This window comes from Saccopteryx bilineata, chromosome 8, assembly GCF_036850765.1.
Source record: "Saccopteryx bilineata isolate mSacBil1 chromosome 8, mSacBil1_pri_phased_curated, whole genome shotgun sequence".
Taxonomy (NCBI): domain Eukaryota; kingdom Metazoa; phylum Chordata; class Mammalia; order Chiroptera; family Emballonuridae; genus Saccopteryx; species Saccopteryx bilineata.
In genome coordinates, this window is record NC_089497.1 from 53082189 (window position 1) to 53108368 (window position 26180).

Sequence of the window (26180 nt, forward strand, 5' to 3'; positions counted from 1 at the left end):
AAAGGAAGGACCGCAGGGATGTCCAGGGCACAGAGGAGCTCAGTGTGGCTCGAGTAGGAAACAGGAGTCAAGGAGCTGGGGCAGCCCCTGGGAGGGAGGCTGAGGTCCAGGGCAGAACGTGTGTGTGCGCGCGCGCACATGCGGCAGGTGTGCTGGGGCAGCAAGCACGGGAGGTTCACTTGCATGGGACGGGGCGTCCTGGGGACTGCAGGCTCGCGGCCAGGGCGGAGGTAGGAGCCACCCTTTCAAAAGGTCTACCTGCCGCGGGGAAGACTCGCTGGCGAGATGAGGAGCTCTCACAGGAGTCTTGTGAGAAGGAGAGAGGGCCTGCCTGAGGCTGAGGGTGGATGTGGATGGGCAGCACCACTCAGAATGTGGGGGGTGGGGACATATGGGAGGGCCTGAGCAAAGGCCACTGGCTCTGCCTCTAGGTGTTCACAGGACAGCTGGGCGGGCAGGCACCAGACTTCCAGGAGCGCAGGCGAGGAGCAGGGGTCTCCGCGGCCGGCAGCCTGGGGCTGCCCAGAAAAGCCCACCGAGTACTTACTCTCTGTTCCTAGCGCAGGAGGAAGGGAGCTCTTGGGCCTCCGGGCTTTCATCTCAGGGGCCTTGGCATTCTCACTGCCAGGAGCCTCTGGAACAAAACAGGTGACAACAAACATTAGCAGAGAAGGCTTCTCAATAAAAATCCCACCCCAAACTGAACGGCAGCCCCTCCCCTGCCCAGTCCTCTCCGGGGGCCTCACTGCCTGCCGGGCAGCCAGCCGCCTGCGCCTGGGACCTGCTTCCCCAAGAGCACCAAAGAAGGAGTGTCCCTGCGCTGGGCCTTGTAAATCAGGGCAGAGCGCAGTCGCCCGCAAGATGGATGGACGGGCTATGCTGGGAGCTGGCCCCGGCTTTCCCCTCTGCAGAGGCACCTGCCGCCAGAAATCACAGCATGCAGGGCAGGGGGAAGTCAGCGCCCCTCTGCTCACCTCTCCCCATCCTTCCCCTTTGCTGGGTCTTAACTCTCTCAAGGCAAACATTCTGGATTTCCAAAAGTCTGCTCTGTTTTGAGAGGTTTCTTGTATAGAGGAAGGAGGGAACAGGGTCCTGCCCTTGGGCTCACAGTCTGGAGGGGCTTGTAGCCTCTGGTTTCTTGGACTTCCTTCTACATACGGACACTAACAGTCAAACCTCCAAACCAGACCAAGGTCTCTGAGCAGGTGGCTGGCATGGCTCACTTGCTCGGGACTAAGCCTTGAGCCTTTGGTGGGGGCTTCTGCACCCCTCCCCAAAAGGGACCCCGTGAAACCCCATGGCAGCAGCCTCCTGGGCAGAGCTGAAATGCTGCATGGATGCGCACAGACCCTCAGGCCTGTCCTCCACACGCTCTCCCACAGGAATGCACCATGTGGGTAATGCCAGGGAAACCCCCTGGTCAGGGTGGTGGGCTGGGCCGGGCATGGGTGCGTGCACAGACCCTCAGGCCTGTCCTCCACACTCTCTCCTCCACAGGAATGCACCATGTGGGTAATGCCAGGGAAACTCCCTGGTCAGGGTGGTGGGCTGGGCCGGGCATGGGTGCGTGCACAGACCCTCAGGCCTGTCCTCCACACGCTCTCTCCCACAGGAATGCACCATGTGGGTAATGCCAGGGAAACCCCCCCTGGTCAGGGTGGTGGGCTAGGCTGGGCCGGGCCCTCACTGGGCCTTGAAGAGACTGGACTTTAGGAAGTTGAGGGGAACTACCCAGGGCCTCAGATAAGCAGCAGCTGGCTAAACCACTATCACTAAGCTCCAGCACGCTCCCCACAGGCACTTTCTTCAGGACTGCACTGGGAGGGAGCCTCCCCTCAGAGCCCCTTCCTGTCCATCCTTTTCCTGCTCATGAGGAGAGGAAGCTCAGGGGGAGAGAGGAGGGCTGGGACTTTCCAGCGGAGGCCTCAGCCACATTCCTGCGGCGTGGCTGGGGCGGAAGGGCCCTCTTGCTGTGCCCGCCTCTTGGATGGGCAGTCGGGGGCTAACCCACGCTCTGTCCCAGGGGTTTGGAGGGAGGGTAGGGGAGCAGAGATCTCGGGGCTGGCACGTGGGCTGCTGGTGCTCCCATCTAGATGCACTGCTCCTTTTAGATGGCATCTGGGCCTCCTTCCTGCTCCAGAACGTTGATCTGCCCATATAAACCCCTCCACACCAGTCAGGCTTCCTTCCCAAGCTAATGCCTGCACGCTCCCTACCAGCTGGGTCATCCAGGGCTGGAGGCCTGAGGCCAGGGACCGGCACTGTCCAGGCTCACGGCCACAACGGGCACACTGGCTCCAGGAAGTCGGCCCAGACCTGTACACGCGAAACTACAGGAACAATTAAGCAGGACTTTGAGCAATATGTGACAGGGATGGGCCGAGGGAAGCAAGCTAGAAGCAGCCCTCTGAAGCAGCCCTTGCTAACCAGGCCTCCCTGCCTCCATTCCCCCTGCATGTGATCCTGTTACCACTGTATGAAGAAGCAAAAAGCCCCAGACAGTGAGCAACACTAGCTGTGTCCTGTGTCCTCAGTGGGTGGCCCACATAGCAGAGAGCACTGAGGATGACTGCATTTTCTCACCTTGGGTTTTACCCCTGGCATATTGGTTACAGGAAAATCCTCAGCACATATTTATGGATCTCAGTGGTTCTCAACCTTGGCTGCACATTAGAAGTACTTGTACCTGTCTGACCAGGCAGTGGCGCAGTGGATAGAGCATCAGCCTATGATGCTGAGGACCCAGGTTAGAAACCCCAAGGTCACCAGCTTGAGTGCAGGGTTGCCAGCTTGAGCGTGGGATCATAGACATGACCCCATCATTGCTGGATTGAGCCCAAGGTCGCTGGTTTCAGCAAGGGGCACATATGAGAACGCAATCAAGGAGAAACCAAGGTGCCACAACTATGAGTTGATGTTTCTCATCTCTCTCCCTTCCTGTCTCTATGTCTGTCCCTGTCTGTACCTACTCTCTCACTTAAAAAAAAAAAAGTACCTGTACCTGGGTACCCCAGTCCCCAGATCCTGGTTTAATGCTAATGGGTCTGGGTCAGGGCCTGGGTGCCAATGCTGTCCAGAGCTCCACAGATGATACTAACATGTCACCAGGTTGAAAACTGCTGGTGTGTGTGTGTGTGTGTGTGTGTGTGTGTGTGTGTGTGTGTGTAGAAGTGGGGCTGGGGCACAGGGAGAGAGTTTCAGGGACTATTCCAAGAGGCAGGAAAAGCTGTCAGGTTTCCCTTGATATTGGGGATGAGGGTGTCAAAAGCAGTGCATGGGGGTAAGTCCATGCCCCCTGGTCCAAAGGCCTCCCAGCCCTCCTTCTTTCAAGACCAGCACTTCTGACATGCACTGATGACAGTTTAAAGAAAGGTGCACCCGGAATTCATCTGTTCCCGCTTTTTAAGGAAAAGGAGGAGAGGGCAGACCCTGCACAGACAGCGCTCCTTCGCCCCATCAGTCTGCCAACTTTCTCACAATGAGCTCCAGGGCGCCAGAGGAGGGCGACAAAACAAAGAAGGATCAGGGCTTATTCTGTTTGTTTGTTTGTTTCTAAACTAATGGGTAAACCGAGCATAGGGTGAGAAGCCAAGTTTTCCTGGGTTCCTGAAAGAAGGGAGAGAGGGCCTGAGATTCCTTCTCTCCTGGTGCTGTTGGAGGGTCTAGTCTGGGCTTTGTCGTTAGTAATCTTGGGATCATGGGCAAATAATTCCAACTGCCCTGCGTCTCTGTTTCCACATCTGTACAAAGGGAGTGACATCTACTTTCTCCACCCCACGCTGTTACGAGGCTCAAAGGAGAGGATGCATGCAATAGTGCTCTGGAGAACAGAAAGGTGACTGCTCCTGTTTGCCACATTTCCTCGCCTCCTTCCAAATCTGCTCGCACACTCCCCACCTTCAGACAGCCCGCCCTGACCAGCACCTCTGCTTGTTCAAGCCTCTGTGTTGGTCCTCAGCTGTCAGGTGCTGGAAGTGTCAGGTGAGGGCCCTTCCTTGCCATGTGCCTTGAGCCTGGTTTTCAGATGTTCTGTGCACCTTATTGTTCCATCTGGCCATGAGGAAAGGGGCTCATTTTCCCTTTCAGATCAGGCCCACACCTAATTTGGAGCCCTTCTTTCCTCTGCAGCCCTGTACCCCCACCCCATGGGGGCTGTGCACACACTACGAGCCACTAGACCTCCCTGAGAACCGCAGCGAGGAGTGGGCTCCAGGACCATGGGCCTAATCAAAACCAGCTTTGTGCGCACAGCCGCCCAGGGGATAAAAATAATAGTAATAAAAGTTTAAGAGCGGCTTGTATTTTCTGTCTATTTTAATCAGTTGGTGATGAAACTGAACTCCATTTCTAGATCTGGGCCCCAGGCCTGGAGTCCTTTGCTGGTCCGGCTGTGCCCTGAAGACGGCAGGGGGGCATGTGAGGGGCGACCACACAGAGGAACACGGGGCCTTCTATGGACAGCGCCTCGCCCTGCACTCCCAGCCTCACCCTGGGCTCGTCCTTCAGGGCATTTTTCTTCTCCCCCAGGAGTTGCTTCCCTGAGTTCTACCCCTAGGTGGGGAAAAGAGGTGTGGGGAGGCGTTTGGGAAGGGGTCCGAGTTTTCAGAAGCCCCATGATGGGGCAGGAAGAGGGGCTGGCCTCCCTCTCTGCCCAAGAGCAAGCAGCCTGCTGGCGTAACCATGAGCTTGGTTAGGAAGCAGGTCCTTTCTGGCTGTGCTGCCAGACCTTTTCCGCCGGAAACGACAGTAACAGCGCCCCAGCAGAGGGCCGAGCGGGACGTAGAGTCAGGGCTGGCATTTACTGCGTGCTTATCTGTGCCTGGCATGTTTGTTTCATGTTAAGCCATACTATTCACCAATATTCAAGTGTTTTTGACCGACTAAAACGCCGATTTTATTTAGTTCAAACTAATACAAATTAGCTGCCTGTAATGCTAGTAAGAATAAATGTGAAAATGGGAGCCGGCTTCTGAGAATGGCAGGACCAAGCCAACGAAACAAGGTGAGGCGGAGTCTGTGCAGCAACGTCAGAAGAGGCTCAGCGGATCTCCGTGTTAGGGAGCCGAGGCTTGGGTTTAAACTCCCACCGGTGAGTGATCAGCTGCGTGGCCTGCAGCAAACACTGAGACCCGTGTGCCTCAAGTCAGGCTTTTTCACTATCACTCCCTGGAACTCCCTTGTCATAGTCACCAATGAGCTCCACCTGCCAAATCCAATGGCCAAACTCAAGCCATTGTATTGTACTTGGCAGCAGCATTTGACACATTGATCACCATCATTCCTGTCTTACCAAAATGATCCATTTTGATGGATCATTAGGTTTCTGGGACACCCCTCTCTCCTGGAGTTCTTCCAGTCCCCCTCATCTTCTTCACAGATGTCTGTGCGGCCCTCCTCCCTGACGAATGTGCCTCCTTCCCTGCTCCATCCACAGCCACTCTTCAGGGACCTCCTTCAATCCCAGGGCATTCGATGGCCTCATGTGTGCATGGTTCTCCTTCCTATCTCCAATCTTGGCCTCTGTCCTCAACCCGATGCATCTAAATGCTATGTGACGTGTCCGCCTCGATGTCTAATGGGCATCTTCAACTTCACATGCAAGGAACTCTTGCTTGTTTCCCCAACTCTGGCATTCTAATCTCACTAGGTGGTACCAGCCCTGATCTGCACGTATTCCGGCAAAAACTAAGAGTTGCCTTTGATGTCCCTTTCTCCCCATTTCCAATTCATCAGCAAATCCTATCAGCCCTACCACCAAAATAGCTCATGAATCTGATCATGTCCCACCTCTTCCACGGAGCCTCAGCTGCCATTGTCTCCTGCCGGGACTATCACAGTTACCTCCCAGAGGGTCTTCCTGCTCTCCCGCTCACCCCCTGGGTCCGGTCACCACACAGCCACCCGGGTGTCCCTTAAGATGCTCGGTGCTGTCCCATCACACTTGCAGGGAGACCCAGTTTCCTTGTTGCAGCCTGCGTGGCTGGGCGCTCGGGGTGCTGGCCCGCCACCTCATGTCTCACCACACTGCCCCCGACTCAGGCTCAGCCACTTGCCTCCTCACCACCTCTGGCAAGGCCTCACACTAGTCACCACACTGCCCCCGACTCAGGCTCAGCCACCTGCCTCCTCACCACCTCTGGCAAGGCCTCACACTAGTCACCACACTGCCCCTGACTCAGGCTCAGCCACCTGCCTCCTCACCACCTCTGGCAAGGCCTCACACTAGTCACCACACTGCCCCCGACTCAGGCTCAGCCACCTGCCTCCTCACCACCTCTGGCAAGGCCTCACACTAGTCACCACACTGCCCCCGACTCAGGCTCAGCCACCTGCCTCCTCACCACCTCTGGCAAGGCCTCACACTAGTCACCACACTGCCCCCGACTCAGGCTCAGCCACCTGCCTCCTCACCACCTCTGGCAAGGCCTCACACTAGTCACCACACTGCCCCCGACTCAGGCTCAGCCACCTGCCTCCTCACCACCTCTGGCAAGGCCTCACACTAGTCACCACACTGCCCCCGACTCAGGCTCAGCCACCTGCCTCCTCACCATCCCTGGCAAGGCCTCACACTAGTCACCACACTGCCCCCGACTCAGGCTCAGCCACCTGCCTCCTCACCACCTCTGGCAAGGCCTCACACTAGTCACCACACTGCCCCCGACTCAGGCTCAGCCACCTGCCTCCTCACCACCTCTGGCAAGGCCTCACACTAGTCACCACACTGCCCCCGACTCAGGCTCAGCCACCTGCCTCCTCACCACCTCTGGCAAGGCCTCACACTAGTCAGCACACTGCCCCCGACTCAGGCTCAGCCACCTGCCTCCTCACCACCTCTGGCAAGGCCTCACACTAGTCACCACACTGCCCCCGACTCAGGCTCAGCCATCTGCCTCCTCACCACCTCTGGCAAGGCCGCAGGGCTTTGCTCTCACTATCACTTCTGCCTTCCGACATCTGGGACTCCTTCCCTCACTTCCTTCAGGTCTCTGTTCAAATGTCACATCCTGACAGGCCTCACAGCCCTCTTCTCCAAAGCAGCCTTCCCTCCCCCATTATCCCTTGGCTTTTTGCAAGCATGTGACATTTTTGCAAGCATGTGACATTGCCTGAGATTTTATGACATATCTGTTGTCTCTCCCTTACTAGAAAGTCCCTGAGAGTAGAAACTTATTTTCTTCACTGCTTTTAACCTCAGCTCCGGGAGCAGTGCCTGGCCCAGAATGGGCACTCACATATTTGAGTGAGTGATGGGTGGGTGCCCACTGGAATATCATCTCCTAACACACACGTGCACAACCTTCCTTGGTCATGAAGCCCTTGATCTCACCAGCAGTTGAGGTCAGATGTCCCTAGCCAGGCTGGCTGGGGAGGGCGGCCTGGGCTGGGCAAGGGCTGGGTGAGGGCACTGAGGTGTCTCCTGACTGCTGTTTTGGGATTTGGCCTAAAAAGCTTCCTCACCTCCCACCTGGGTCAAAATAAGAGGAAATGGATCGCTCAGACCAGATATGCAAAGGACCTCCCAACAGGAGGGGCTGTTACTAAGGGACACCTGGAATTCTTGGAGAGGGGACACTGCCATGTTATTCACTAGACAGGAGGCCATACGAGCTCGTGAAAGGCTTCAGAAGCAGACACACCCAGGTTCAAGTCCTGCCCGAGTAACTCCCTGTGCAGGGTGGCTCAAAGGGCGTGTGTCAAGATGAGGGACACCCGGAGACACTGCATTGCCTGCGTACTGTCCTTGTAACCAGGGAAGGCTGCGGAGCCTTGCTGAGCCTCAGTTTTCTTAGTGAGGAAGACACTCTGTCCAGCTAGTCATAAACTAAAAATGCACGAGTCAGGCCTTGAGGGTCAGCCTTTTCTCTTCCCGGTGTTTTCTGGCAAGTCCTTACCTGCTCTGGGCTTCAGATTCCTTCTGTGGTGCAAGCTCACGCTTGCCTTCTGCCACACTTGAAAGAAAGGGCCATGTGACCATAATCAAAGTGTGCAGCCCTGGCCACGTAGCTCAGTAGATAGAGCATCATCCCAGTGGTCTCAGGTGTAATCCCCAGACAGGACACATACTAGAAGCAGCCAACGAGGGCACAACTAAGTGGAACAATGAGTTGATGTTCCCTTCTCTTTCTCTCCCTTGCCCCCTCTCTCCTTTCCTCTTTCTCTCTCACAAATCAATGGGAAAATTACAAAAGAAAGAATGCACAAAGCACCCCTTTTCTTAGGGAAGAGACTCAAACAGCAGGATTAAAATGGCCAGATCTGCTTATCTCCCTCTGCCTTTATCATGAGAGAGAAACAGTGAGTGTGGTTAATACAGAACAGTCAATGAACCAAAGTCATTTTATGAGCTCTTACAGGGTACCATTATATTGGCCACAGACGCAGTCTTAGCGGCGTTTGGCACTGGCTGTGTGAGTGACAGTGCTGTCAGGGGGCAGGGCCCTGCTGACTGGCAGGGGGAAGCCTGCCTTACCTCAGAATCAGCTGTGTTCCCCACGCCCAGTGGGCAGGGACCTCCTGCCCCTCAGGGGGGGAAATGCAGGATGTGTCCTACCCAGAGATCAGGCAGGCAGCTGCAGAGGGAGAGAGCTAGAAGGCCCCACTGTGACTTGAAAAGTTATTCATGGTTGCCTTCTATAGCAAGTAGTTCTTCGACGTATTTTAATTTATGACTCATTTTGAGAGTTTGGTTTAAAACCAGGGATCCTTTCTTTACAAAAATGCTCTCATCCACACACATACAATTTTGTCCATAATTTTCAAAGGGTTTACGGGGCCACTGGGATCTCTAGGTTAGTGCTGTTGCCTCGGAAAGAGGGAGCACTGAGCCTGGAGACAGACCAGGACCAGAAATGACCCCGATGACTGGGCCCAGGAGGGGAACGGTGTGGAAAGGCAGGGGAGCCAGGAGGAGGCTACACTCGTGCTGGAAAGGCAGGGGAGCCAAGAGGAGGCTACACTCCGTCACTACTTGCCCAGAGGGGGCTCTCTGAAGGAAAAGTGCCGTTAACGTGGCAAGAAGCCCACCTGCGTGCAGGACACTGAGGTACTCCCAGGATAGCAACAGGGAAAACAGAAGGGGTCAGGGTCAGGGTGGTGCCCCTGTCTCTTTGAAAAAACAAAACAAACCCAACTAATTGAGAGGCAGTCCTGTTATCTCAGCTGGTCTACCTCAGACCCCTTTCCTAGCTCTGCTCCAAAGACCTGGCTGCCAACCGCGGTCTGAGGCCAAATCCGGCAGAGGCCTCTTCACAGAAACTAGAGATAGATAACGAAGCTCATCAAGACTGATGGAGAGACAAGAAAATGAACCAGAAGGAGACCAACTTAGGGGGGGGGAAAGAAAAAGCCCCATAAGTTGCAGAATGAATTTTCCCAAACGTTTTTTGTTTTTAGAAATTAAAGTTAATGGAGCCCAAAACTTAAAAAAAAAAAAAAAAAAAAGAACCCCCAAATATATTCTGTAGGAGAAAAGGAAATTTTACTTAAAATTATTTTGAAAACAATGTTTGGTTTTAAAAATAAACCATGTGCTGTTTCTCGCAAAGGCGCTGACATTTTGCAGATAAGGAGAAGGACTGCTGTCCTGCCTTCAGCCAGCAGTGTAAACAGGGCTCCGAAGCCAGGTGGGGGGGGGGAGGGGGAGGGGTCCAAAGCGGACAATCACATTAGCAGGCTGAGCCTCCTTACAGGTTGGATGGAACCAGCATGGGGCCAACATGAGTAGTGGGCTGTTAAAAATAAGATTCTGAACAGTGTCATCCCAATAAATCAAATTTTTTTTAAAAAAAATAAAGAAATAAACCTTCTGGGGTCAAGTTTCCAGAAACCCTATTTTTTTTTAACTGCTGCACTTGTATAGAATGAAGCAGGATCTACCTGAGCGGGTGATGCCCCAGGTCCCACACAGGAGTAAGTAACCAGCAGCAGCAGCCACTTCTCAGAGCCTCAAAACGTGTTTCCAGCTCCCCTCTGAAGTGACCAGACACCTGAACCTATTAAATCTGTTCCCTTAGACTCAGAGCCCCTGTGGCCAATCCACTCGCAGAATGCAAGGTTGATGCACGATATTTGACAATTTCAGCTTTACGGTTGGTATTGACAGTTTAATTTGTGTTGCTACTGCATGTATTTTTTGAAAATATTTTTCTTTTTAAGATTCTCTTTCATTCATTATATATCACAGATCTCAGCTTTTGTGACCAGGAAATCAGATGGTAAAATCCAGAACAGAGACAGAGATCATATCTTACGGCAGGGGTCCCCAAACTACGGCCTTCAGGCCGCATGCGGCCCCCTGAGGCCATTTATCAGGCCCCCGCCGCACTTCCGGAAGGGGCACCTCTTTCATTGGTGGTCAGTGAGAGGAGCACAGTTCTCATTGAAATTCTGGTCAGTTTGTTGATTTAAATTTACTTGTTCTTTATTTTAAATATTGGATTTGTTCCTGTTTTGTTTTTTTACTTTAAAATAAGATATGTGCAGTGTGCATAGGGATTTGTTCATAGTTTTTTTTATAGTGCGGCCCTCCAACAGTCTGAGGGACAGTGAACTGGCCCCCTGTGTAAAAAGTTTGGGGACCCCTGCCTTACGGTACAACAATGAAATAATTAGAATTTTGAACCCAAATGATCACTTTCAGCAGTAAGAACAACAAAACTAGTCTTTTTTACTGTTTTTAAATATTGTCACTGAAGGTTACTAACTAGTCTTTCAAGGACAAGAAATTGTTTTCTCCAAACGACCCTTTTTTAAAACAGTTCTAAGCAAATAACAAATGAAAAGAAAGGGTGGTGGGCTGCGTCCCAGTGGGATTCTGGCCCTGGCTTGGCTCGAAATAGGATGAGACGGGGACCATAGGCAGGATGCTCTCCCTCCCTCTCTGTGTGTGTGTGTGTGTGTGTGTGTGAGAGAGAGAGACATCCCCCCACTCCCCGGCTTTCTAGTCTGTAAAGGAGGGCGGGGGAGAAGGAGGAGTCACACACGCACTGCCTGCATTTCTCAGGCAGATCCCCACTCCTCACAGCCGGTGCTCACACGGAAGCTCCTCTCAGACCTGGCAGGCCTCTGTCCCCACGTCTCTTCCCCTTCCTCCCTCTGCTGGGCTACTTTACCTTTTCCTTCTTACAGAGGCAGCTCTGTCCCCTCTACGGAAAGACAGTCCCAACTTACCGGCTCCAGAAGTCTCCCCACATGGACCCCACTCTGCTCCCTCCTCACGGCCTGCCCTGCCAGCACTGCCACTTGTTTGTTGTGGCTTGTAAAATACTATGCAGTCATTTTCCTGTGGGTGTGTCTTGCCGCCTCTTGCCCTGTGCCGGCCTCTGGTCAGCGAGGCTCTGTGGGGCGGGGCCGAGGCCGGGGGAGGCGACAGGTGAGCTGCTCTCCCTCCCAGCCAGGAGTGGGGTTGAGGCCACGCAGGACCATCAAGGAGGACTCCCACTTTCCTTCCTGTCATGTTTTTGCAAAAGATGGCTTGACACCTACAGGAGGAATCCTTTGGATAGGGGTGGCAGCCTTGCGCGCGGCTCTGTCCCCACGTGGTGGGAAGGGACCGTGTCTGAGAAGTGGGACCGTGTGACGGCAGGGGGTGGGCCCAACCTACCGTCCACAGTGACTTGGCAGGAGCACTCGGCCTGGCCGGCGCTGTTCTTGGCGACACATCTGTACAAGCCCCTGTCCTCCGGCAGTGCCTTCTCGATGGAGACGGAGCAGAGAGAGCCTGGAGAGGAAGAGGAAGGACCGCTGAGTGGACCAGGCATGGGTGCAATTCCGGTCCTGGAACTGGAGCGCAGTCGGCAAGGGTTACTCGCATGGGCAGCCTCTGAGAGCCCAGCAGTCAGAGCCCTGTGGGAACCAACCCCTCTCCCCACTAAAGCCAGGGCACTTTCCGCTGATAAACCAGGTCCAAAATAACTGACCCCGAAACATATTCAATACTTCCTCCTGCACCCTCACCTCCTTCCGGAGAGTTCTCTTCTGAGGACATAAAAACATACAGAGGAGAGAAAAGAATGGTCTCTGCCATCTAATACAGCAAAGGGGCAGACGGACACGGGCCACACACACGGGCATCATCAGGAGAGGTAAGCGTAGTCAGGCACAGCTTACAGATCTGTCAGAAACAGGGGCAGGCAAGGGAGCGCTGCCCAGCTTGTAGCAGTGATTCTGGGACCGCACCTTAGAAAGGAGTTTTGAACAAAGAGGTCGGTGGGAGGGGGCGGGGTCCCTGTCCAGCAGGGGCACTGGCCTATGGGGAGATCTGCTAGGAGAGGAAGGTGACTTTAGCCTGGGATTTGGGAGCTGGTTTTTCAGGAATGGTATCTAAGTTGAGAATCGTGGCCAATAAAGGGCACCGGGCTGGGGGAGAGGCACTTTGGAGCTGTCTCCTTTCAGTGTCGGTCTTTTGGTCACCTCAGACAGGGCTGGAGATGGCCTTCTCTCCCCAAGGACACACCTCTCTGGCCTGGCTGGGGGAAGGAGGACTCAGGCTGAGCATGAGGATCTGGGATCTGGTCCGTACCCATCCTGGGTCTCTCCATGGCCAGATCCTTCTGTGGGGGTCCCCTATGGGAGTTTCCCTTCAGGTGTGGGAGAGGCCAGCTGAGGACTGGGCCTGCTGGGCCAGGTAGGTGGGCAGCAATCAGTACCCTGTTTCCTACCTTGAGACACACAACAAGCCAATAGCATGACATCCTGCCCAGAGCTGCCTGAGCTGTCAGGGAAACAGCTGTCACACAAGGAGGGGGAGAACCAGAGCTGGGTGTACCCTGCTGCCTGGAGCCCTGGCTTTGGCCACCTCCCTCCTACCACTGCCTGGCACAAGCCATTGGTCCTGGGTGGGCAGAGCTGTGGTATCCCACCCAGGTGTATGTGCAGATGGCACAGCCAGAAGGGAGGCTGACAGGCATGACTCCCAAAGGGCCTTTGATCTTGAATGAACTATAGAAATGATCGCTGAAAGTACTGGGACCTTTCATCTCAAAAAGTACCCTCATCTCGATTAGTCAAACGCACAGACTTGAGCAACAAATACAAGGAAGGATACTTAGAGAGAGGAAGGATGATGTCAATTCTGCCCAGAGAACCTCACTAAGGTTGCAAGAAAAAGCAGAGCCCTGATATATAGTTCCCTGAACTTCTCGGCACCTGGGTGTGCTTAAACAGGGAAACCTCGGCTCTCGCTCTCTCTCTTCCCCTCTCTCTCTCGCTCTCTCTCTCTTCCTCTCTCTCTCTGTCTTCCTCTCTCTGGAGCACCCTGCACCCTTTCCCGCTCCTCCTCAAGGCTGCACCTTGACTCGCCCTCTCCTAAGCTCCAAGGGCCCTCCTTTTCCCTTTGTAACGTGTTTCCTGAGCCCATGCAGCCCAGCTGGCTCACTTTTTCTACCTCTGTGACTTTCTAAACAAACTTTTGCTTGTATTAAAAACAAAACAAGGGAAACTCAGTCCTACTGACCACCTGGGGCCTGGAAGCTCTTCTGCTTCTCCTCCCGGCCATGGCCAGGAACTGTAAGGCCCAGGAATGGAGGAGTGAGGTTAACTATCTTCCAGAGAAATTTCCCTTTATTTAGGGGGGCAGGAGAAGGCTGAGATGATCTCTGGCCCCAGATCTTGAGGCTTAGAGGAAACCAGCTCCATCACGCAGTCTCCCCTCAGTCTGAGGCGAAGGCTCTGCGAGCAGGACACCCCACTCCCAGGGCACATGCCACTGCAGTCTGGGCTGCCTTGTGGCCCAGGCCTCCAGCTGCCTCAGCCTTAAACCAAAATGGCACAAACGACAAAGACAGTAGTGAGACCACCAGGAGAAGTGGGGCGTTCAGACCACAGCCCTCTCACTCCTACCAGGGAAAGCATCAGAGCAGCAGTTTTTCCAGGCTGCTCAAAGCCTGGACCCCTGGCCGCAGGCGTGGGCTGGGGGAGGGCCCCCAGGCAGGCCTGGGGCCTCAGCTAGCTCAGATGGAAGAATCTGGCATTTCCTGTGGGACAGCTTATTCCTGACCTCCAGAAGAAAGAGACGTTTCCCAGCAATTTTTTTGAGAAGCCTTAGCCTGGTGGGGAATTTTGAGAGGGAGGTGCGGGGGATGGGCGCAGTTACCACAGAAGCAGGAATGTAATGAATGGCCCTGCTGGAACTGTCCCGGGGAGAGCATATCCTGGCCGCGAAGCCCGCAGATCCCCCGCCTGCGCCCTCCCGAGGCGTGGGGTATGGAGAAGACGGTGTGTACGGTGGGAGGCGGCAGTCCGAAGCCCTGCACTCCGCTCCCAGGCTGCCCGTGTCAGCAGGGCCTGGTTCCCCTGGCAGGTCTGGACAGGGCACTCAGTCCAGGTCACCCCCTCAGGCCCGGTGCCTTCCCTGTCACTCCTAAGCACTCCCAGCCCTAGATGAGCCTCTTCTGAACTCATCTTCATCGAAACACGGCTCTCAAGGCCATTGCTAAAACCTCTGCATGGCCCCCACACGAGCCTCAGAGGGCAGTGACCATATTATGACTGTTTTCCCTTAGCATGGAATGCAGTCACAGTATAAAAAAATAACTGGCATTCTGAGAATGATGAAGGTGCATTTCTGTAGCAAGTGACCTGGTAAGATTTATGCAAAAGAAAGTCACAAACATTTAGTCAAATATAACTGCCTTGAAAAAGATAACACATGGGCACACCGCATTTATTGCATTTCGCTTTACTAGGATTCAAAGATGGTACATTTTGTACAAACCGAAGGCAAGACCCTCCACCAGCAAAAAGATTCAACTGGTTTTATTGCAACACACTTGCTTTAGTGCAGTGGTTTGGAAACAGTAACTTGGAGGTATGCCTGCAGTTTCTTAAAGGAAAAATCCCTTCCTACCTCGGAGTTCTTTGTGCGAATCCACAATGCCTACAAGGAACAGGGCTAGAGCACTGCCTCACACATAGTAGGTTCTACATAAATCCTTGTGTTCATACTACAAATAGGATGAACTTGTACAGGTTCTGAAAGAGCTTTGGCAAAAACCCGCATTGAAGGCAATTAAAAATGAATCATCGATTGATAACAGCAAGAAAAATGAATCCTGGTTATTAGATAGGGAGAAATGTTTGCCAGGAAAGAAGTCTGGCCTGGGCACAGGGAACAAGGCCCGAAGATGAAAGCCCCTGTGGGCAGCACAGAGCCCCTTGGCCCACTGGCCTCGGACCCTGGGCTGAGCCCGGGGAGTGCTGCTGCAGGCCGGGAGGGCAGGCCAGCGTTGTGCGCGAACACCAGGCGCCCTGCAGCTCTGGGGGATGCAAGAAGAGCGGGGACACCTCCACATGTCCCTGAGAATTAACGACGCTCCAACTGGCTGGGCTGCCGTCACACCTTCTCTGCTCTCCTAGGCACTAAATGGGGTGGTTCTGGGGGCCTGTGGCTCCAAGCCCTATCCAAGTGACAGGGTCAGAGAAGCCTCCTGAAACTGATCAACAGAGCACCCACTAGCAGTGTGCCCAGACACACGTGCTGATGTGGGGGAGGAGAACACGAGTCTCTCATGGCCAAAGGCCAGGGATGCCAGTCTCGGAAGGCATCCTGGAGGAAGTGAATCTCGATCTTAGAAGAGAAGACAGCACGGGTTCACCGCAGTGGAGCAAGAAGAGTTCCAAGCAGGAAGGTGGGTGGAGAGGACACTGTGGGGTGTGGAGGGAGACCTTCTCCTACAGACCACCTCAGACCAGAGCTTCCCCGTTTTCACTGCTGCCTTCACTGTGACCCCGGGCACTCAGACACTGACACCCAGTGGTCTTCCACGCCTTCCTCTTCCTTATCCCTCTACCCCCATCCTTCCAAGCCAGGCAGCGAGCTCTGTTCCTTCTGCCCTTGCTTCCTGAACTGGGTGTCTCCTGCCTGTGCCCAGGCCCACCTGGTTAGCTCAGGCCTCGCCCCCTTTCTCCCAAACCTCTCCAGCAGGCTCCTTATTGGTCTTTGGGCACGAAGTCGATCAAGCCCCCCAAACTCCAGCGTTGGGTACCTTGCTTCCGATTCAAAGCTCTTTTATGGCTCCCTTTTGCCTGTGGAACAGAGCGGCCCCGCATAATGCAGGGTGGAATGAGGCCATGGCTCCCTCTGCAGCCCGCGCTCGCTGCAGCTGTGCCCCTGCTGGGAAGCCCATACGTCCCCTCTTCCAGGCTGGAGCCCTGGCCTGCCTTTCAGGCTCTGATCGAGGCCCAGCTCTCTCACCAGCAGCAGCCCCGGCACTCAGCTCCCTCGCCTCCTCCCCCCAGAAGCTCATCATACGCACTTGACTGGGATGGTTTAATCACTGTTCAGTGTGTGTCCTCTTTCTATTGACAGCAGACCCGCTCACACCTCTCGAGGGCCCTGCTCCCTGCAGTGGGGCCTGCTGAAGTGGCCACTGATAATGCTTTCAGGTGGGCTTTCTCCAGGGTCCCTGTGGAACCCAGACTCATGAAGACTTGGAAAGGAAAGCTCTGAAGGGGGAATGGCGAACAAGAGAGTGGGGCTGATATTTTGAGATGAGTCACTCTCTCTACCGTGGCAAGACGGACAGGCCTGTTTCAGGGTCTGCTTCTTGCAGTGAAAATACTAGATATTTGCCAAGCCTCAGGGTACCACCAGTCTTTGAGCTTCCTGACCACTGTTGACAGTGCTGAGGAGTAGCCATTAGCACTTCTCCTTGACAGACAGTACTCTTGGTGAGCTGATCGATCATGCAAGGTTCCTCAGCTGCACCAGCCTGCTGACATGCCAACAATAACTTAGAGGTAATATCATAGTGGTCTAGGCATCGAAACTGCCTGCTTTCAAATCCCAGCTGTTACTAACCAGCTGTATATCCCTGAGCAGGTACTTAACTCCTCTGATAGATGGGGAGTACAGTAACTGTGAAGATTAAATGCACAAAAAGTGTAAGACATCTAGGATAGTGTCGGGCACGTAATGTTCAGTATATGCCAGCTATTCTATTTTTCAAAGGAGAATTACAAATATTTAGAGTATTTTTTTTCTTCTTTTCCAAGTGAGAGGAGGAGAGATAGAGAGACAGATTGCCGCATGTGCCCCAACCAAGATCCACCCGGCAACTCCCGTCTGGGGCCAATGTTCTGCCCATTTGGGGCCATGCTTGCAACTGAGCTATTTTTAGCACTTGAGGCAGAGGCTCCATGGAGCCATCTTCAGCACCTGGAGCCGATGCACTCAAACCAATCAAGCCATAGCTGCAGGAGAGGAAGAGAGAGAGAGAGAGAGAGAGAGAGAGAGAGAGAGAGAGAGAGAGAGAGAAAGAGAGAGGAGGGGAGGGATAGAAAAGCAAATGGCTGTTTCTCCTGTGTGCTTTGACCGGAAATCTAACCCTGGACAGCCACACGCCAGGCCGATGCTCTACCACTGAGCCAACTGGCCAGGGCCTAGAATATTTTTAAAGTTGGATTGGGCTGTCCCCACAATCTCCTCCTCCCTTCTCCAGTCTCTATTACTTCTTCGTGCTGTCCTTCTTTTGATCATTTCTTTCTCTGCTTTAGACTGAAACTGCCCCTTGGAGATGGGGTCTGGGGGTGGTGATGCTGTGCAGCCAGGTCTCTGGCCCTTTAACACTCAGTAACCAGCAGACAGAACAGACCCAGGCACTCCTGGCCAGCACAGCCAATGTCTAATGGCTCAGGTGTGGTTTTGAGACCAGGGCCAAGGTCTGCTTGTCTTATCTAGTTGAGCGGGTTGTTTGTAAGTGGCTGCTGGTGGCTCTGCGGGTTCCGCGCAGGTCTCGGGGCAGCCGCCCAGCTCTGGGCACCGTCTTCAGCTGTCTGGGTACCAGTCTCCCTGAGGCTGGCACGGCCACGGACGTCACACAGTACGAGCCTGTGTGACCACACAAGTCCCGAGGATAGCAGCTGCCTGCCCTCCCTCCATCCTGCCTGGAGATGTCCCACAGGGCAATCTGGGAAATGCTCCTGATCAAACTTTTGGGTTAGTTTTACCAAAGACTTTCCAACTGAGAAGGGCCCACGGGGGTGACAGGGAAGGCTGTGGCTTCCTCTGCCCTGAACATGTCACTCCATCATGGTAATCCTCATGTCCACCTGCGTGTGGCAGCTGAGGCAGCAGAGGCAGGGGACGGCTGAGATGACTTCTGGAGGACCCGACCAGTATGGTGCTAACCTGTCAACACAGTAGCAGAAACTAAAACATTTTTCTCTCTCCTGGCCAATTTCCTCTTTACTACTCAGCATTTAGACTCAAAATGCTCAGCTGTTTCAGATTTGCTGTCTGACATGCAGAGTGAAGAGAGATGTTTTATCAGGAGCTGAGGGGGCTACTGCTACCCTCAAGTGCTTCATTCTGGTTTTTAGGAAAAAGGAAGGAGGCAGAACAGGGGGTCAGAAGGGCTGGAGAAGGTGCAGTCGGAGGGCAGGAAGGAGAGCCACACACTGGGAGTGTTTCTGGTATCTCAGCTGACCTAGACTTGACAGGACCTGTCCCCTTGGGCCTCTGCTGTGCTGCTCTGCACCCCTCGAGGTAATATGCCACTTCCCGGGGGGCTTGGTATCCTGCTCTGCACAGAGCCACCAGCATCAGCCTCAAGCTCAGGCCTGACTCTCTTCCAGCGAGGCCACCAGAGCGGGGGGTGGGCCAGTCTGCTGGCCTGGGAGCTCTCTCCCAGGCTCGGGATTTACAAAAGCATCCCACCAAGCTGAGGGTCCAGGGAAAATACCCCTCTCACCTCCATCGCTTCTCCAGGTATAAACTGGCCCTTCTGAAAACTGCAGGCCCCAAAAGGCCCCAGACGGCAGGACTCAGAGGCCGCCCTCTTCTCCCCACCACCCAGGAATGTGAACAGCAGCAAACAAAGTCTCATCCAAATTAGGAAGTGCGCGGCTCTGTCCGCCGGTGCGTGTGTGCCCCGGGCGTCTGGGCCTCCGGCTTCCCCCACAGGTCTTCAAACCCACAATGCTATCAGAACTTCAGTTGACCCCAAATCACAGGCCTGTGCCATCTCGTCACTGCACACCCTTTCCCAAACCCCCACAATGCTGCTGCAAAAACTGTTGGCTTCTGCTCGCTAACAGCCCCTGTGCCTCCATTTCCAAGCCCGTGCAGCACCGTCTCCACGCAAGGGCCGTGGGGTGTCAGCATAGGCCCTGTCTACTCTAAGTGGCCACTGCTGGGGGGCTGTGATGGGGCTGGACAGATGGCGAGATCTGGGCATGTGCCATGCCACAGACCTAGACTCCCCTCCACACCCCCCCAGGAACGGAGTGTGTCCACAGCCCCTGCGTGGGTCACCTGTCCTGTGAGTGCTCTGAGTGGTGACCAGTGAGACCCAGGCTACAGGAGCGGGCAGGGACCCCCATGCAAAGGCCCTTCCCTCCCAGCCCTGCCCCGGTTACCTTCCTGGGACAGGATGATGAACCTGGTAGTCTTGAGTGTCTTTCCATTCAGTGTCCAGGTGATGGCGGCTGGGGGCTCAGAGGACACCTGGCACTGGAGTAGCAGCTTCTCACCCTCTGCCACGTGGACATCTTGCAGTTTCTCCTTGAAGGTTGGGGCTGTCCCCCGGCTCTCTGGCCTGTTTTCATTATCTGTGGCTCCTGAGTGCCCCCTCTTGCAGTTCACATCATTCTTAACCTCCTTCTTGACTTCTTCTTTCCCGGCTGGTTTTGGAGTCTCAGCAGGCTTGGCATTGCCCACAGGTTTCAGAGTCTCAGCAGGCTTGGCATTGCCTATGGGTTTTGGGGTCTCAGCAGGCTTGGCATTGCCTATGGGTTTTGGGGTCTCAGCAGGCTTGGCGTTGCCTATGGGTTTGGGGGTCTCAGCAGGCTTGGCGTTGCCTATGGGTTTTGGGGTCTCAGCAAGCTTGGCGTTGCCTATGGGTTTCGGGGTCTCTGAAGGCTGGGCACTGCCCACAACCTTGGGACTTTCTGCCACCTTAGCATTCAAGGACTCAGCATTGTTGCTGCCATTCTCTGCTGGTAATTTTTTCTTGCTGCCCAGCACCGAGCGAAAATCCGGGGTGGCAGGCTTTGCAGGCGGCACCTTCTCAGGCAGTGGGGTCTTGGGAGTCCCCTTTTTGGCCAACACGGAGCGGAAGTCCAGCTGCTGGGGGCTGTGCACCTTCCTTTCCTCCTCGGACACCATCTTCGGCTTCACCTGCCGCTGCAGGTTGGCGCGGAAATCCATCTGCTCGGCTGGGATCTCCTTCAGGTCTTCCTCCGACACGGTCTTGGTACTCACCTTCTTCCCCAGGAGGTCGCGGAAGTCCAGCTGCTCCACCTCCTGCTGGCGGATGGCCTCCTCTGTGTGCTGCCGGGTCTCCACCCGCCTCTTCAGCACCCCCCGCACGCCTTCGCCGTCCTCCTCCTCCTCCGGCCAGCCCTGCCCTCTCGCCGGCCAGCTGGGCCTCAGGGTCCCATAGCAGGCACCATCACCACCATCAGCACCGACTCCTCGGCCGCTGAGGCCCTCGAAGCTGCCAGGCTCCCTCCCCCTGCAGCCAGTGAGGGGAGAAAGGAAAGGAGCGAGAGGAAAAGGGGCCGGGTGGAAAAGAAACAACGTCAGGGGAGAGCAAGTCCCGAGGGAGGGCGGGAGGGAGGGGGGGACGGTGGGGGCCGCCGGGTTGTGTTTATAGAAGGGAACATTGGGGAGAGGAGCTTGCTTGCTGAGTTAGTTTGTTACATTGGTAATGACTTCAGTAGCCTTATAAGGGTGTGTGCAAAAAAAAAAAGAAAGAAAGAAATTCACCCCCCCACCCCCTTCTCCCTCCCTCTTTCCTCTTCCAATGCTCCCTCTTGGCTTGGGCAGCCCCAGCTGGAGGACACAAACAATCTGGGGCCGCTGGGCTGGGCCCCCGGGCCAGGAGAAGGTGTGTGGGCGGTGGCACCGGGCCTGGCCAGCCAGCTCCCCGGGGGGGCACTCACCGCAGTGGCGCTCGGGTAGGGCTGCCCTGCAGCATCAGTGACACCTGGCAACTGCATTCACCAACTGGGTTCCTAAAGAATTCAAGGGATCAGAACAGATCAAGAGGCTCTCGGGCTGAAGGCCTGCCTAGCCCGAGGGCTGTGGTGAGGGAAGGGTGAGCAAGAGCTTGGCCGCAGGCTAGCTGCTGGCCCCAGGAAAGACGGGGCCACAGGCTTAGCTGAGAACCCCACACAGCCACCCCAGACCTAGATCTAGGGCAGGGCTTGCCCCTTCCTCCCCTTTGGCTCACCCTTTATTTTCTCTGCTCCTGTTTAAAAAGGAAAAAAAAAAAGCCAGAATTTTCTGGACAACAGCTAAGACAGGCATCCAAAGTAGGAATACTTCTCTGCAAGTATATTGCAAAACTAACTCAATCACTGGAAGAAGAGTAAGGACTAGACCTGATTGGGGCTGCGATGGGGCTGGTGGGTGGCCTTGGTCAGCCTGCCCAGTAACCTTGAGTTTGATTCTGCTCCCTTAATACGAGCGGACACTTCCCTCTCCTCAGTGTCTCCCCTCACCTCCACTCACTACTTCACCTTCACCTGCTCATGAAATGAAAACAGCTTCCAATCGTACCCATTGGCTACTACCGTGAGACCAGAACGTTTTGTACTGAAACCCAGCAGGTGTCTCCTTAGTAGGTGGCCCTTTCTCTCCTTCCTTCAGATGGGGAGGGCTCTGTATACTTCATCCCACTGTTAAAACAGTTCAAGCTCTGCTGGTGCCTGTAACCAGCTGAGGCCTGAAGCCCTTCTGCTCAGCGAGGGTGGGGGGGGCACTATTCCCTGCTTGGGTGCTGCAGACTCACAGCAATGGCTCAGCCCTCGGCCCCACAAGGCTGCCATCTGCTGGCATTTCTGAGCTTTGACCGGCCAAGAGGCCCTGCTCCGACCAGGGAAGGGTGGGAGCACTGGGGTCCCAAACATCCCGGTGAGGCACAGGGCACCAATATTTTGCAGGGGAGGCAAGAGGCTCGGCAGAGTGTGCGAGGAGGCAATGCTGGCACCCCGAGCTCCCGCTCATTCCCCTGCATGCAGCCATCTTACTAGTGCTGCAGGGGCTGACGCATGCCCTGCCTCCTACCACAGACGCGCCAAGCTCTGCGACAGGTCCCTACATAATCCATCTCGCTTAATCTCACGAGAGCTCTGTGAGGTTAGGGCAGCACTGTTTTTATAGGTAGGAAACATGAGGCTTATAAAGGTAAAGTAATTTGCTAAACCCACAGAGCTAACTAGTGGGGGAAAAGGTTGGGGCCATTGGTCTATCTGAATCTAAGAGTAAGACCTTCCCACCTTGTCTGACAGTGCTTACCAGTACAAATCTATGCTGGGATGTGTGTGTGTGTGCGTGTGCACGTGCACATGCGCATGTCTATGTGTGTATCTATAGATGAACCACACACATGGGTTCACACGTATGTGGGGTCGACCCTGGTGGGCACCTGTGCCTGCAGGTCCGTGTTGGGGTCATGTAACCATGCAGCACTCGCTCCACACGACAGACATAGGAGCACTGTCCACCAGGCTCTGCAGACGTATGTGGGCACCTGCCTCGCTCGGCCTGGCCTCCCTCCCAGTGGAGAGCCAGCTCTGTCTGGGCCAGACTCCGGCAGCCCATGGCAGGGCGGATGATTCCTGGGACTCCTGGGGTTGCTGCTCACTCCCCAGTACTAGGACCCGCTTGAAGCAAGAAGAGATTGATCCTTGCTGTCCCCATCCCTCCTCTTATCTGCTGGGTCCCCTCTTGGCCACTGTCCTCAATGCTCAGGCTTTTGGGGCACAGATTCAAGGTTCAGGGAGCCTCATGTCTGGAAAGCTTGACAGCCCAGAGTGCCCTTTTGCTCAACAAACAGCAATTAGGAGTCTCCATAGTGCCACACCCTGGGAAGGCTGAGAAGTCCTCAAGAACCCTGAATACTCAACACAGAAGGCTATGGAACTTGGGTCAGCTTGTAGAATAACCATGGGAGGCCATTTGGGGGGCAGATCCAGTGCCAGGCACCCCACTTCTGCCAGACTGCTGGCCAGTCAGGCCGCCCTTTTCCCCCTTTCTTTCAGGCGCGGGGCGGGGCCTGTGCGTGGGGTGGGTGGGAAGCAGGAGGACAGTACACCCAAGGGCCGTGTTTTCCGGGGAGCCCCTTTCAACATCTCCTTAACTGAGTTTCCTCCTGTCACAAGTAGAACACAGCCCAGATGTAAAAATCGGGAGCAGACATTGACCAGATGGCCCTGCTTTACTCTGGCCAAACTCCTCAGAAGCTTCCAATGGTGGGCTGCCCTGACTCCTGAGCAGGAACGCTCTAACACCTCGTGTGTGTGTGTGTGTGGGGGGGGGGACGCAGGTAAGGGTTCTGTTGTTTTCCATTGCCTGTCCTCAAGGATGGGAGCACAGGTAGCCCGCTGCTCACCGGAGCCACCAGGGCAGCGTGAAGGGCAGGTGGAAGGTGGAGAACCCAGGGTGCCATGGCTGGCCCACTGAGTCATTAGGGGTTGCTATTTCGGCAGCCAGAAACTTAAATCTCTGCAGAGCCTTTAAGGCAAACCATGGTCGATTCAAAGCCTACAAAGGTCAGAGAGGCCTGCTGCCTGGGACCCACACACGAGACAATCTAACCAGCTGGAACAGCCTTTGGGGCCATCTTTGGTATCTGCCTATCTCAGTTACAAGTACGTGCAGGGGCTGAGGATGAAGCCCCTCCCCCTCCCCAGCCCAAGTGCTGCCACAGGTGATCTGGGGCCACCCCGCCCCCCATCAGCCACACCTTTTATTAACCAACAGAGCCCTCTCTGCCCCCACCTTTCAACCCCTGAATAAGAAACCCACTCTGGGTGCAAAGCCTTGGAGCCTGTCCCACTCTAAATCTCCCACCTCTGGAATGGATTTTATAGGAAAAATTAGTTTAGAGATTTAATTTCCTGGAAAGCCAAAACCTTTCAAATATTTCAGTTGGAATCTGAAGCTTTTTGACATTTTCTCCTTTTAGGCCAGGAGAGAAGAGCTAGGCAGAGAAGGGGAGGCAGAAACCGCTCATTGAATGTGCCGCCACCCCAGCCCGCTGACCGGCTCCCCCCAGCACTCAGCCTTCCCCCTTGAAAGGCATTCTGTCCTGGGTCTGGGCCTGACTTCTGTCAGGACGGGGAGAACACTAGGGAGGGGGCGGGGGGGGCGAGGCTCCTGGCAGGCCCGGCACATGTGTCCCAGGAGAACTTCCCACTGACTTGCTCCTTCTCAGCTGGGGACAAAGCCAAGGCCAGGGCCCCCACCTCCCAAAGGGATGAAGAGACTGGACTTTGGGAGGGGAAGGGGCAAGGGCCGTGGGTTTGGGGACTCTAGTGTGATCTCCTATGTCCCCCAGGTGCCCAGTGCCCATGGGAGAAACAGGAACAAAAGAGCATCTGATATAAAGACGGAGATTAGGATTCTAATCTGGGCTCTACCATGGGCCTTGGGGTGGCCACGAGCAAGTCCATGACCCTGAGACCTCAGTTTCCCCTACTATTAAATGAGGAGGCGGCAAGATAACTTCTGAAGTCCCTTCCAATTGGGACGGTCTCAGTTTTATGAGCGTCCCCAGCTGGGCCCAGACAGTCTGCTTGCTGACCGCCCAGTGCGACCCTCCCCACTGGCCTGGCTCCCTGCCCACAGCCCGCGCCCTGCTCCTCCCCAGCCTTTCTTGCTCAGCCGGTCCAGCAGGCCCTCCACAGCCAAGCCTGGATTTAGTTGCTAAGTCTCAGCCTCTGTTCCTCAAAATGCCCCCCCAATCTCATCTCTTTCAGGATGCTGGTTTGATTAATGTGAGGATTGCCCCAAAGCACTACTCCTTCCACACAGACGAGCTCTGGTCTCTCATATGATGGTTCCACAACTTGCGCTGGCCTAGAAGAGAGGAAGAGGAGATCTTCCTATTCTGATGCAGTCTGCCTCCCTGGGAATAACTGGTTCAGGCACAAGACAAAGGCCATTGGTGTGTTCTGAGCATACTACTGATGGTGGCAGGCTGACTGGCTAGCTGACCCAAGATGTGTCAGCAGTGCAGCTGAGACTGATTGAGACCTGCCCAGCTCAGCAGAACTTCCTGGCAGATCAACAGATTCCTAAGAAGTAATGTCTATTTTTCAAAGCCATTTAATACTGGAGTGGTTTATTATGCAGCAAAAACCAACTGATACAAGTACCGTATTTCCCCGTGTATAAGGTATTCTGATGTATAAGATGCACCTTAATTTTGGGGCCCAAAATTTGAAAAAAAAAAATGTATTACATAAAGTTATTGAACTCAAGTTTTATTCATCATAAAATCATACAACTCAAGAAGCGCAAAAAAGCAGGAAATGCAAGTAAAAAAAACAACTACAACCACTGTATAAGACGCACCCAATTTTTAGACCCCACATTTTTCGGAAAAGGGTGCGTCTTATACACGGGGGAATACGGTACAAAGCACATGCTCAGAAAGGACCCAAGGTAGACGGGGCACATACTAGGTGTGACTGTTGTGGGAACAATGCTCCCTCATGGCGGTGGCCTTGGCTTGTGGCTACAGAGTCTCTCTGTAGCTCAGAGCCTTAAGCACGATGAGCTCAGTATAGGGAAACGATGTGTCCAGGAGAGCAAGGCCTCCTGTACTGTGGCCAGGCACTGGAGCCAGGGCAAGCCCAACTGTCCTCAGGATGTGGCACGACCTCCCATCCCGAGTGCAAGTGCAGGCAGGCAAGAGCTCTTCCTCAGTGCTCACTCTAACCCAAGGGGCTGGCATTCTGTCTCCATCTACCCAGGGTTGGCATGGAATTTTAAGACTTAGAGCATTTTAAAAATAGAAGAACATTTCTGGATCACATTCATTAAACAAATAGTTACCACATGCTGACTGTGGGCCAGACATGTCCTAAGCACTGTCTTCAGGGAGCTTACCCCTGTGCAACCTAGAGATCTTGGAAGGAGGAATAAAGGGATAGGGATAGTTAACCTCCCTATACTGGCTTTAAAACGTCTATGAATTCTTTGACACTCCTTTCTCCAAATGCGGAACTTAATTCTCCTCCCATTGAGTATGAGCTGTTAGTGACTCACTTCCAACCAATATAAAATGTGGCAGAAGTAAGGTGTGTGACTTCTGAGAGTAGATCATAAAAGACACTGCAGATTCCAGCTAGTTTCCTCTCGGACCACGAGCTATGGGGAAGCCGGCGGCCATGTCATGAAGACTCTCAAGCAGCCATGTGGTGAGGTCCCGCCAGCAGCCCTGAGT

At 54.5% G+C, this 26180-nt stretch overlaps 1 protein-coding gene across 4 annotated transcripts in view; it reads right to left on the reverse strand.

The window, feature by feature from the left end:
- Positions 1 to 26180, reverse strand: part of MYLK (myosin light chain kinase) — a 302110-nt gene that overhangs the window by 71881 nt on the left and 204049 nt on the right. For 3 of the 4 annotated variants that reach the window (XM_066241755.1, XM_066241756.1, XM_066241754.1), the window contains 4 exons: positions 20887 to 20958; positions 19360 to 20456; positions 11606 to 11722; positions 548 to 634 (listed from right to left, as the gene is read on the reverse strand). In XM_066241755.1, coding sequence (XP_066097852.1) covers positions 548 to 634; positions 11606 to 11722; positions 19360 to 20456; positions 20887 to 20958 — 1373 coding nt within the window. Of the gene's footprint in view, positions 1 to 547; positions 635 to 11172; positions 11298 to 11605; positions 11723 to 19359; positions 20457 to 20886; positions 20959 to 26180 lie in introns of those variants that run through there. The other variant, XM_066241757.1, reaches the window with a different exon arrangement.